The sequence below is a fragment of the Gigantopelta aegis genome, chromosome 6 (assembly GCF_016097555.1).
Source record: "Gigantopelta aegis isolate Gae_Host chromosome 6, Gae_host_genome, whole genome shotgun sequence".
NCBI classification, from domain to species: domain Eukaryota; kingdom Metazoa; phylum Mollusca; class Gastropoda; order Neomphalida; family Peltospiridae; genus Gigantopelta; species Gigantopelta aegis.
Genome location: NC_054704.1, coordinates 47,397,100 through 47,410,191, shown reverse-complemented (window position 1 = coordinate 47,410,191; position 13,092 = coordinate 47,397,100). Strand labels below are relative to the sequence as shown.

At 35.5% G+C, this 13,092-nt stretch overlaps 1 protein-coding gene across 1 annotated transcript in view; it reads right to left on the bottom strand.

Annotated features, from left to right (window-relative positions):
- Positions 1-13,092, bottom strand: part of LOC121374351 (VWFA and cache domain-containing protein 1-like) — a 30,185-nt gene that overhangs the window by 10,915 nt on the left and 6,178 nt on the right. The window contains exons 9-20 of the mRNA XM_041501447.1: positions 12,528-12,649; positions 12,034-12,137; positions 7,682-7,938; positions 6,882-7,026; positions 6,325-6,468; positions 5,509-5,577; positions 4,647-4,984; positions 3,773-3,928; positions 2,855-3,066; positions 1,645-1,849; positions 977-1,187; positions 559-697 (exon numbers count right to left, since the gene is read on the bottom strand). Coding sequence (XP_041357381.1) covers positions 559-697; positions 977-1,187; positions 1,645-1,849; positions 2,855-3,066; positions 3,773-3,928; positions 4,647-4,984; positions 5,509-5,577; positions 6,325-6,468; positions 6,882-7,026; positions 7,682-7,938; positions 12,034-12,137; positions 12,528-12,649 — 2,102 coding nt within the window. The remainder of the gene's footprint in view (positions 1-558; positions 698-976; positions 1,188-1,644; positions 1,850-2,854; positions 3,067-3,772; positions 3,929-4,646; positions 4,985-5,508; positions 5,578-6,324; positions 6,469-6,881; positions 7,027-7,681; positions 7,939-12,033; positions 12,138-12,527; positions 12,650-13,092) is intronic.

The window sequence follows — 13,092 nt, the reverse complement described above, 5'->3', positions numbered from 1 at the left end:
ACTTGCCGAAAACCACTTTTTCAACACAAAATTACAAGCTATTTTCAAAACAAAACCTAAAGATACATGAAGCTGAGTTGTTTTCTGTTATACAAGTTTTTCCGGTGAGTGTTGTGTGCAAAATAGCGGGAAATATGAATTGGGGAATGCACTGTATACAGTGTACAGTATGTCGACTGGCATGACATTGGGCGTGATATCTCGCCTGCAGTAGTCAGAAGGTTAAGAGACTACTTCACGGACTATTATATTGATTGATGTAAAAAGTTGTATAATCAGTCAAATGGAGTGAAACCTGATATTTATGAGAAGCAGATTACATATCAGTCTTGTAGAAAATCGTGGGAAGGTTACCCCCAACTTAAGGCCCAAAACATTAACTTTTTTGTCCTACTATATATGGCAGGTAGTAAAAAAAAAAAAACCCACCCTAAAACATCCTCTTTTTGAAATTGAAAAGTAAAGAAAATATGCTTGGGCTCCACCCCTCCACTTCATACATTGTTTCCTAATGGCTTCAAAAAGTAAAATTCTGACAAGACTCGGCTACCAGCTCACCTAAAGCAGAATCATCTGCTTTGTAACTGACAACATCCTGGATGCATCCGAAATCACTACGGAACATAGCAATCGGACCACGGTTTTTATAGTAGTCATCAAGCTCTTCAGGTTTCTTGGGTATACCTGCTAGAGTAACCTGAAACACACAATAAACTGTCATTTATCACTCAAATGAATGAATGAATGAATGAACAAACAAAAGAAACACACAAATTGTTTAATCTTTTTCTCACAGGAGTAATGAGGTGTAGCTGTAATATCAACAATTAATATTCGTAATATAAAATATAAAAAACAGAAAATACAAATAGTCAAGAGGAATTTGTTTTTAGATATATAACATTAATAACAATGTACTCTTTATTAGCTAAGATATATTTACTTAATCCAAGATGAACATCCACAAGCTAATCACCTTTGGAGCTTCTGGTGTTATTCGACAGGAACCTTGAAAATCAAACGACTCCTTGCGACGAAAGAATCCATGTTTGTAAACCAGTTCTTTCATGATTTCGCCTTCCTTCCTTCCCAAGGTGATGCCTGCGTACTTACTCTTGTCTAAACTGCTGGCTGTGAGAAAGTCTGGGTCCATCACCAGGTAGGAGTTGTAATCAAACAAATAACACCTGGCAAATACATGGGTTAATGTTTATGCAATCAGATTGACAGCCGAATGAACAGACAGGACACTAAATGTACCCAGTAATGTTTGTTGACTGGGTCATAAAAACAGACTTCCATGTGTATGTATAAGCAATTTGGTTATAAACAAATTAGCCATCTTTTAAATTAACAATAAGTATTACCCCTAAGAAACAAATGAACTTGCCCATTTTAAAGGCAATAGAATTGTCGGACAATTGCCTGTGAAGCAATTTGCAAATGATGAAAATTATAAATAATATCCAGATATTTCTTCCTCTATTCAAATCCACATGAAAAAATGCATTCATCAAACACAACTTTAAATTATTTTGCTTAAATTTGGCTTTTATTAGTTTCTTTGCTAATCACTGTTTTTATTAAAACAATTTTACCAACTAATTACAATGAAATCATGTTCATGTTCAAACGAGGACTCACTTAGTTTCACATCCTGGTTCTCCATCAGGACACGTGTAATTCTGACCACAGGACTTGCGGAAGTCACTTGCTTGCATGCTGCCCATCGTTTTATTCTGGAAATCATCGTACAGAATATCCAGTCCTGTGACAGCTTCCACACGTTCAGTTGCACATCGTCGATGCTTCGAGTTCGGACCAGGAGCCTTGCTTAGGTAACACACCTCTGAAAGAAACAAGGGACTAATTAATAACATTAAGACACAATCCAAGATAACACACTATTAAGCAAGTATTAAACGTGTACTTGCACAGTGAAACAATGCTTAAAGACAGTGTATATTTTCAGACAGCATCTCTATTCCTACATTGTTAAAAAAACAATTATTACACAGTATTTTTCATCTTTAATCAGATGACTCTTTCATTATGTCTCAACCTGAGTGGTCGTCTCTTATTTCATGTTTTTTCTCTAACACACTAATCATGTGTCACATGTTTAACACCAAATAGCCACTGATTAAAAAACATGATTTTGTCTGTCTGTTGCAAAACAGTTTACAGGTTTACACAAGAAAGGTAACTAAAGTGTGTAGAAGACCAAGTCTTTCCAACAATGAAGCAAGACTCGGTGAACGCCACTTCATCGACTTTGTACCGGAATCGAAACCAGGCTGTATTATGTGCTCTAAACGTGTGGACAAGACATATACACAGGAAGCAAACATTGTACAGGTGTAAGGACTGCTTCCCCAGAATACCCCTCCATATTGTTCCATGTTTTGAAATATTCCATACTCAAAAAGCCTACAGACAGTTCTATAAAACAAACTAGGGCAGTGGAGTCCTAAAAAAAAGAACACCAAAACAACTGATATAAATTGATTGGTGCACATAAATAAAATAACATGACATATTTTACCCTTTTTTTTTTTTTAAAATTGGTGAAAATATCTATAAAAAACGTTCATCTTTTCACACATTTATCGATGGCTTTTAACAAAAAATTAAGTGCTTAAGAATTTTTTATTTTGGTAATTAAACTCTCTAGGATGCCCTCTAAAAACATTACATGTAACAAAAGTGTTAAGATTATTTGTTTTCTAACAATTTAAGGTTAAATAATTTAGTATAAAAATATCAAATTTCATTTTGGAAACTTGATTCTGTGAGGACGTTTTTTTAATTGTAAAGGTGGATGCGAAAGTCAATTAACAGTTAAACCACTTACTGATAAGACAATCACTGTCAACTTCACACTTGCATCCTCCCAACTTGGCTCCTTTTGCATACTGCTCACATTCTTTATCAGTCTTGGGGGTCATTCCTTCAAACACAGCCTGGGAGATTGTGTTGATCTTGCCCACACCAGCAGAGTCCATGTACGGCGTCGATATTGACGTCTTGTGTGGTGCTGAACTGGTTCTTTTGTACCACGGTCGTCTAATAAACAGAAAAGATTATTGATAAAAATACAATACAGACCAATTAAAATATATAACTTGTCAGTAATTACAAGATGAAAGTCTAGAGCAAATCTGATTTCTTGTGCGATCCACAGCATTTATTATAGAGTAATTAAACTTCTGAACCAATTAAATATAAATAAAATATGAGTTACTCACAACTTTATAAACAAATATGATGCAATAACATAATAATAATAATAAACAATGCGTGTATAAGTGCTCATGATATGAATATCTGTAGATTCTAGTAATTACAGTGAGTCACAGATATGTTAATTATTAAAAAGATCAAGAAATTTCATATGAAAGAATAAGAGTATTAATCAACACCTCAACACATTTTAAAGTATATGGCTAGTCAGTGCCTAACAAGTAACATATAGTTATATTATTACAACATGTGGTCAAGGGAGAAGGCAAACACGCTGCCACCATACAGGCTACTCCTTTCCAAAAGCAGCAAGGGATCTCTTATATATTATATTAAATAATCTTATATTAATGAGTTTTAATTTACCACCACCAAGTATTTTGTTTCACAACAACTAATAAAACATAAGTTTTTAAATGAGAACTTGAAAGACTGGATACTGTTCTATGCATAATGTGTACATAGACACAGTGATATAGATACATAATTTTAAGAATGCACAAGTTCTGGATGTTTAAATAAAAATTACTTGGTTGGGTCATATTCCCGTTTTGACCGATGACCTGGGTATGTTCTGAATACTCCACTCCTGAGCCCAACATTGGTCCACTTTATTTGCTTGATAGACTCAAAGTCTCGTGTCCGCCAGATTACTTCAATTGGCTGAGTTATCAACACATCAGCTCTGGAAAAACAAATTTAAGACAGTGTTAAAAATGAAACATATAAAGCAATAAAAGTAGATTGACCATGTTGCCATACATTTTGAATCTGACCTATTTATCACTGTCTGCTTTCATATTTTTAGTATACACATAATGAATTCCATTTTTGAAAGATAGTGGCTGGTTTAAGAGGCAGAGATGCATAAGTTGCATCCCAGAAGTATTCCCATTTATAACTCATCATTATTAAAACATATTCTGATTATAACATATGATAGCACCTTATTTTGACAAATTAAATGTTTTATTTTCCTCCAGATGTAAATACTGTATGTAAGCTTCTTTTGATACATACTAGTATGCACAAATTGCATTGTATTTTAAACAATTAAAATGCTAAGCCTGAAACCCAAATAACATGTGTCAGATTAAACTATATGTACCCTACCAGTGAGGTGAATACAAATTTTTAAACATTACATTGTGCTGGTATAAGCACAACATATTTTCAAACACACTGATATGTACATCTAGTAATTTAATGTTTTCATGCACATAAACAAATGCATATATCTCTTTATTTAATTGCAGAATATAAGTAGCATCTCTTCATACATGCACACATGAATATGATGCACATTCATTTAATGGCAGAATATAATCAAAACATACTTAATCCTACATATTACACTTACAAACAGATAAACGTCATATTATTTAATGACAGAATGTATTTACCTAACTCCCTTTCTAAACTTCTGTTTTCCAAACTCACAGCCTTCATCCTTCTGGTGACTGTTAATCCAAATATGAGCATCTAACGTCTTTTGTGCCAGATTGTCATCATACATGTAAGTGGTTGGGTCACACCAGGCCTTTGGAGGCAGAAATATTGTGGAATATTTGTAACTGATTCTCAGACCTGGGTACCGGCTTTCATTTTCCCGCACATCAATTTCTTCATAAACACCGGGCAGCTCTTTCCGTAACAAAGTACTGTTGTACTCTTTAAGAAGATTGAAGTAACTCTGATGATATTTAGATCTATCCAAAGGTTCTTGTGATCTTCGAAATTCCTGCAAGAATATGTTATTATATTACTTTAAAATTTAATTATTCTGGTTCCATCCTTTTGAACTCAGTCTGAAAGTGATATCTTTTTAGAATCTCATATTCTAGTTTGAGCTTAGATGAAATAATATCCAAAAATTAAAAATCTGAGGTAATGTTCATCTTCACCTATTTCTGTTTCATTAATATTCCCATATTTTCATTCAGAATTTACAAAATAAATACTAGTAATTAAGAAAAATGGCCAGAGCAAAAAATATGCTGTGAAAACAGTCTCCACCGCATTTTTAACGGCAGTTTTATGATTAATACGATAAACAGGAGTTTAATTTGTCAGTATTACAACAATAAAAAATAAATAAAAATTAATAGAAAGAAGTGACATAAAAAATTAAGTTTCACAGCAAAATATATGCTGTGGACAATTAAAAAAAACCCTGCAGCAATCACTACGACATTGCTGATTGCCAGAATTTAAAAATATATACATTTATTTATGATGAAATGCTACAGTATAATAAATTCTCACCATGTCCGTCTCATACAAGCAGTATGCAAATGAATATTCTGCATCCTCTAGTGCTCCATAAAAATAGGTCTACAAGAAAATATACAAAACGTACAACTTCAGTTGAAACATAGGTATTTAAATCTGTGAGACATTTCAAAATTATTTCAATTAAATGTGTGCTTAACTTTTGAGTTAATATGTTATTTAATGATTCAAGACAGCACGTGAAACAGTAAACAAAATTATTTACTTAACTAAAATGGCCAAAATTATACTGCTCAAAACTTGTTAAGGGTCAGTAAATATATTTTATATGCAAGTGCATTTCACCATAATACAATTATATTGAATGCAACAGAATTTTCACTGTTGTAACATCGAACACTATGCCTGTGCCTAATAAGCAAATGCAGAAAACAATCCTGGATGTCTATAACTGAGGCACCGATTGTACTGATAAAATTAACAAAAATAACAAAAAAATACCCCACTTTGTATCGAATACACCTTGCAATATTCTGCGTGTACATGGTTAATTTTTGATGAACATGAAATGCATGTGCAGTTGTTGTTGCATCTGGATAATTTTCACTATGTATGGTTAAATTTACATTCCAATAAACTATTGACCCTGCACTTGTTTTAAGTAGTATATTTAAGGAAAAACAATTTCTTTAAAGACAACATTCAGTCCATTATTAATTTAAATGTTGCTATCAGCTTTTTCATTACCAAATAAAAACGTTTGTGAAAAGTTAATAGTTCGCAATCAAGCTTCTTTTATTTCAATCAGTTGAAAAACTCAATAGAAAACCCTCATGTAAAGTAGTTTACCTTTGGTCCTTTGCTTGTGACCACCTTTATTTGGTTGGTTATCCCAGCTCTCATTTCACTTTCAATGAGGGAGAACTCAGCCGGGCTGCCGTGTTTGTCAATTTCCAGCTGCGATATAGGGATAAAGATTGGGTCTTCCAGCAACTGCAATCAGAAAGCATTTTCAGGAATTTATATTTTGATATAATGAGGTAATAAACAAAACAAAAACAAACTTCAAGAATATTTTTAGACAGTATACACCATGGTTTTAAAGTTCGTAACAATACTCTAGAACATTGCTTTCAAAACCATAGACAATATATTTTAAATCTTAGTATTGTCTATTTACTATTTATAGTTTTAGAAAGCAAATTGCTAGATTGTATGATCTGGCTAGAAACCATATAAATAAGAATAATTACAGCTACAAGTAAAGACAGAGTTGTTAATCTCTAACCTATTCCACTGTTTAAATTAGGAAGGTAAATACACAGTATCTCTTACATTTGTATGTTTAATTAAATATTAACAACAAAACATATCAATATGCCTACTGTTTAGTTCAAAACACTAACCCCTTTACTTGGTTTCAGTCTAGGATGGTAAATTGTCTCCCCTTGATTGTTGATAAGAAAGGAATAGACTGATCCCCACATGTGTTTTGTGAGAAAGTTCTCAATTTCATCCAAAGTTGCATCAACTCCAACAACACCAATATACCTGCATCACGAAACCGATATATAGAGATTATTATACAAACCTGTATGTTGTGCTGATTTTAGGAAGCGAGTGTCAAGATTATTGTTTTGTCTTGTAATACATGAATCCTGACATGAGTTTAGTCAAATCAGTACAATTCACACATAAGTGTAATAATTTCTTTATTATCCATATTATTTTTTATGAACAATAAGGACCATGTCAAAATGTTTCAAAGGTAACTAGAAAGAGCTGATGAAATGACTTCATTTTGGTCATTTTAAACAAAGCTAAGACTGGGGAATTGATGTTTAACGATACTCCAATTTATGTCATTCATTAGTTACATGAAATCGCTATGACGCACGTTATATTTCCCTGTATATATCTTGAACTGTGCAGATAATGAAATTTTTTTTATATGTTGACTTGGAGCAGGTAGCAAATCAAGTTTTTTAATTCTAACAATACATTTTTTAACAAGTTAGCCAAGTCTCTTTCTCATACCCTCCTTCACTCTACATCTCCCACTCTCTTATGTATCGACTCACCTGCGTGCGTCCACACACACACACACACACACACACACACACACACACACACTAACATGCATACAAACTACTTACATATAAACATACACAATTTTTTTTATATAATATTCATATAATGTACATACTTTCCTGTGATGCGGCTGAGTACAGGTATTGAGTACGTGACCATGAGACCGAGCCCCCATGAATCTAGATAAGGTGATGTCCACAGGGCGTTGCTGCTTTGAGCATTAGAGGACAGAAAGTCAAAGTAGTTGCTCATCTGTGAAATGAGGTTCTCGCCAGTCATCAGTTTCTTGAAACTGCCACGCCCAATATCACAGGCCGATCGACCAGGAAACAATTCTGCATCTTCTATCAAAAGGTAGCTGAAAATACGAGCCTGGAATGGACAAAATAAAGTGATAAGTCCCAGGAACAGATTTACAGTGGAACTAGATTAAAATAAGTAATATATTCAAATTCATTTTGTAAAAACACCTGTTATTCAAAAATATTAAAGGTTTCAGGAAACATTAGCTGTAATATTTATTTATTGGATTTATGAGGGTTTTTTTTAACAACTTTGTTTGAATAAAACACTTGCCTCAATATGGTTCTACAAATAATTTGCTTTTCTAGGCTGCATATGAAGAGTTCAGGCGCAAAAACCGACAAACGCCATTTTGGTCGAAAATAAACCATGGCGACCATTACATAGTACTGGTGGCATATTTACTGACAGCATATCTGTTTCTTTGCAAAAGCCGACACCTACTTCATAAAACCCACAACAATTTCATGATTCGTTTCAGAAACCGACAAGTGACGGGTATCATTTTTCGCAAATACCGACAACTCCATTTATCCAATCTATACGCCGTAATTAGTCATGTAATTCAACATGGCAGCGCCCAGGATCCCTCTCATTACTCACTAAAGTTTCTACGTATTTTATCGAACATTTTCTTTAATAATGGAGAACTTTGATGACATTGACGAGACAGTGGTATTATCACCAATTGGGCGTAAACGGGAGAACAATTCAGGCAATTCTGGACGCTCCCTTGCAAAAAACGTGCGACATAGTGGTGCTGAAAAACTTGCTAGCATTTCGTGTGTACATAATGTACGTAATATGTGCTTGGTGACTTCCCTATCCAATGATGATTTAACCTACGCACATGATCGGTTATATCTACTGAAAACAAGGTTACTCAGGATGCCACCCTGCTTTCTTACATGGATATCGGTAAATGGGTGCGGAGGCGACCAAGGATAGACGATTCTTCTAAAATTAAGAGGAATAGAGAAATTTCAGTGAAGTACTACACTTTGACTGCAAACAAGGAGAAGATACCAGTGTGCAAGGCCTCATTCATGAGCATTTTCGGTGAGTATAGTACCCAGTGTAATAAAGTTCTAGACCCTAGGCCATAAATGATCTAGTTTTCATTAGTATCAAAATGCCATGCAAATAAAAAAGTATTATAAGTTGTAGAAACATTACGAGGGGCAAATGGATTTTTATGTGCCCTCTGTGTGCTTCGACTCGGGGTAAAAGAGCACACAGAGGGTACGGTACATAAAAATCCATTTACCCCGAGAGATACTTCTTCAACGGATTTATCTGGCCGACATTTAACTATATATTATGATGATGTATTTACAAATTTCCACGATTAAAGGTTTACACTTTTCTAAGAGTACGGCGTCTCCCTAAAACTGAATGTTTTCCTTCCATAAACCTAAAATAAAAATGACGTCATTTATATCTCGGCGGGGAATACAATTCAATAAGAGAATCTGGCTTTGCCTTCCAGTGTATAATGGTTTTGTCAAAGGCTAAATGATCAATGGAATTCAAGTATTTTACATGCAGGCAAGATAATTAATATTAGCCCCCGAACCAGACAGTGGCTAGCCACACCAACTGACCAAGGCTATGTAATTGTTTGCTCCAACGGCCATATTTCCTGGTATGGCAGGCGCATGCGCAGGGTTTGGGGGGTCGAACCCCCCCCCGCTCAAGGCGAATTTTTTTTTTGTCAGAAAGCAGCTCGGCTAGCCAGCAGAAAACACCTCAGAATAGCCCTAGAAGGGGTCAATTTTTCAAAATTTTCGAGGGGAGGGCCCCCAGACCCCCCGCAACGGGCTTCACGCCTGCAGCGCTTGTGGTGTCGAGCTTCTCCAGACAACTCGACCCCCCCCCCCAAAAAAAAATTCCTGCGCACGCCCCTGTATGGTTACATGACTGCTAAATTAGTTCCACTTAGCAAATATTCACCCCTACCCAAGACCAGGCTATACCCATTTATTCTGACCCCCCTCCTCCCCACACACACACACATTTTAACCTTACTATATGGGCTTTGGGAGTGGCTCAGGTCGTATCTAATGACATAGTCACGTACTTTGAGCCTTCAGGTGGGACCCACCTTATAAAATCGTGGATCTTCCCCAGACTGCATGCCGAATGATAACTGCTTATTGTTATGTGCCCCAGTATCGTTATTTTAATAATTTTCTTATTTTCATTTCCATTTTATTGTTTCAGGTGTCAAGAAAGATCGGTTAGCGAATATTGCCAAATATTGGTCAGAGGATGGAGTTGCGAGATCCGAACATCATGGAGGTGTGCGAAATGTGGAGAGGAACCTTGCCAGAAAGCTTGCCATTCGTGACCACATCACAACGTTCACTTGTCGAGCTAGCCATTATGCTCGTCGTGGCGCCCCTGGCCGGAAATACTTACCAGCTGACCTGAACGTCAAAAAGATGCACCAAATGTTTCAGGATCAGAATGATTTACAGATATCGTATTCACTATACTACAGTGTTTTTGTCTACGATTTCAACTTGGCCTTTGGTCATCCTGCTGTGGATATATGCAGCACATGCCTGAAGTTCAGGCTACAGCTGAAGGACCCATTCATCACAGATGATAATAAACGGAATTGTTCGGCCATGTTCATTCTTCACAGGCGTATGGCAAGGAGATTCTATGACAGTTTAAATAATGTCGAGGATTCATTCACCGTTTGTTTTCATATCATGGAGAATCTTGTTCTTCCGAAGTCTCCCATAGGACAAACCTTCTATTCTCGGCAGCTCTACCTCTTATGTTTTTGGTGTAGTTCACCACCGCGGCCGAGGTCTTCCACAGGGAAAAGATGACATTCACCTATACATATGGCTAGAAAGCCAGAACCGCAAGGATAGCAATATGGTGGCTTCAGCCTTAAACCATTTTTTCATTTCTGTTGTGGGGGACCAACTGAAAAGGAATCAACACTTGCGCATGTTTTCAGACTCCTGCTATGGCCAAAATAAAAACATCAATGTTTTGTCGATGCTGTGCGCTATGCGAAAACAGAATTTTCCACAGCTGAGCATCGAATACACATTCCCTGTCCGAGGCCACAGTTTTCTTCCAGCAGATAGGGCATTCGGGAGGATCGAGCAAGACATTAGGAAAAATAATACTATTCTCCTACCTGATGAGTATGTTGCTATTCTAAACAAACACGGCAAAGTACATGAGTATTGTACAGATTGGCAATGTCGCGATTTCAAGACAGCTGCAGCAGCGCATTGCAAGTCCCAGAGGTCCTTCAAGATCAGCGATGCCAAGGTCCTACGCATCAATTCGGATCAAGTTGGTTTCAAGCAAGTCTATGGTGGTGACTTTTGTGAACACGTTATTCTCAAGAAGGGTAGAAAATGGGAGAACTTCAAGCCAGCCATCACTCCCATGGTCAACTGTGTGAAGCCTGCGAAGAAAGTTGATGTCCTCAAACTTATTGATGAGATTGGTGCAGCTGACACTGTCCGGATCTTTTATGAGAATATCTTCACCGATGTCGGCCAGCGTGACATTGGCAGACAGGACCTTGAGGAAAGCAGTGATGAGGACTGAACTGTCATTGGTTGGTTTCAAGCTAGTGCTACATTATATCCTACTGGAACTTTGTGTGGCGATACTAGTCACAAACTTTATAAACCTGAAGAACCTTGACTCTCTTTCGTGGCAGTGATTATTCCTTTGTAGTCAATATCAATCTGATTAGATTTCTAGTCATATGAATGTTTGTTTCCCCCAGGACCTCTTGTTTTGTTAGATTAATACTGATTTATGTTGAATCTTTAATAACAGTCATAATATTTGCCATTTTTAACATATTTGTGTACTTTGGAACATATGTTTAGACCATTATTTGAAGAAAAAAAATGTATGGATTTGTCTGTTTTTGCCGTAAAATGGAATCAAAAACTAAATTTTTCTACTTTATTAATAAATTAATATTTTTGAAATTCTGTCCTTGGTTTACTTCACTTATAACAATTCAGAATCACCCTATACTACATTGATATGCTTAACCTAGAAAGCACACCAAAAAAACCTCTTTTACAGAAAATGATCAAAATGGATTTGTCTGTTTTTGCATCTGAACTCTTCATATGTATAATGCTACGCTGTATCATCAGATAAACTTACTGGAGGGTCAAGCTTGCTGTTTTCCTCTATATGGACATTCCAAACTTTGGTGAAGTTGTACTTGCATATTGGTCCAGGAACATAACCACTCCTGGTGTAATATCCTAGATGACAAAAAACAACAACAATAACTATAATTATTATAATAATAATAATAATAGCTGTAGAAGTCTAACTGCAAGTGTATGAACCTATGATATACTTCATTTTTAAAATTTATTTTATTTGAACATTTGAAACAGATTAGTACCGTGTTGCCAAGTTTGTGTTCACTTACTAGTTCAGTGAAACAATAGAATTCTTACAACCAGATAAAATTATAAGCTTGGAATGTGAACAATGCCGTTCAAGTAGTTGTGTTTCAGACTACATTTCAACACTAGCGGACACTTGATGGTCATTATTACATATCACAAGCAGAACACCACAGCCTTATTTTGTAAGTGACTACATGTTTTCTTTTACATTTATACACCATTGCCCTTACAACATACCTGGCCCACATCTGACCTGTTCTCCATCAGTATCAAGGCCATCTGTAGCAAACACAATCAGTGACTGACAGCCAGTGCGAGGAACACTTCTTAGCAGCTGTAAAGCCATCTCAAAACCTTTCCTGGAAAAGCAATTTATGTAATTTAGCATGTTTGTTTTGTCATCCTATATAAATTCTGTTCATATTAAAACCATAATATTATACTTAAGCCATATGGAGAATGAATGAATGTTTAAAGACATCCCAGCACAAAAAAATACATCGGCTATTGGATGTCACAATATGGAGAATTAATAATGTTATAAAAAAAAGAGATTATGATTTGAAAAATACACTAGGTTTTTTATTATCCATTAAAGGGTTTTAACCACTATTAACAATAACTTTGCAATATCATAAAAATATGAATAAGAAGTTTAATTGTTCTAAAATAATTAATATAACAAGCATTCTGAAAGTACTGCTAAAGCAATATATGTCCCCTACCAGGGGCGAAAAACAAATTCTATCTCCTAAGCTGAAGGGTCATAAAAGTCAAAAATGGTTAAATCAACAAGAAAGTA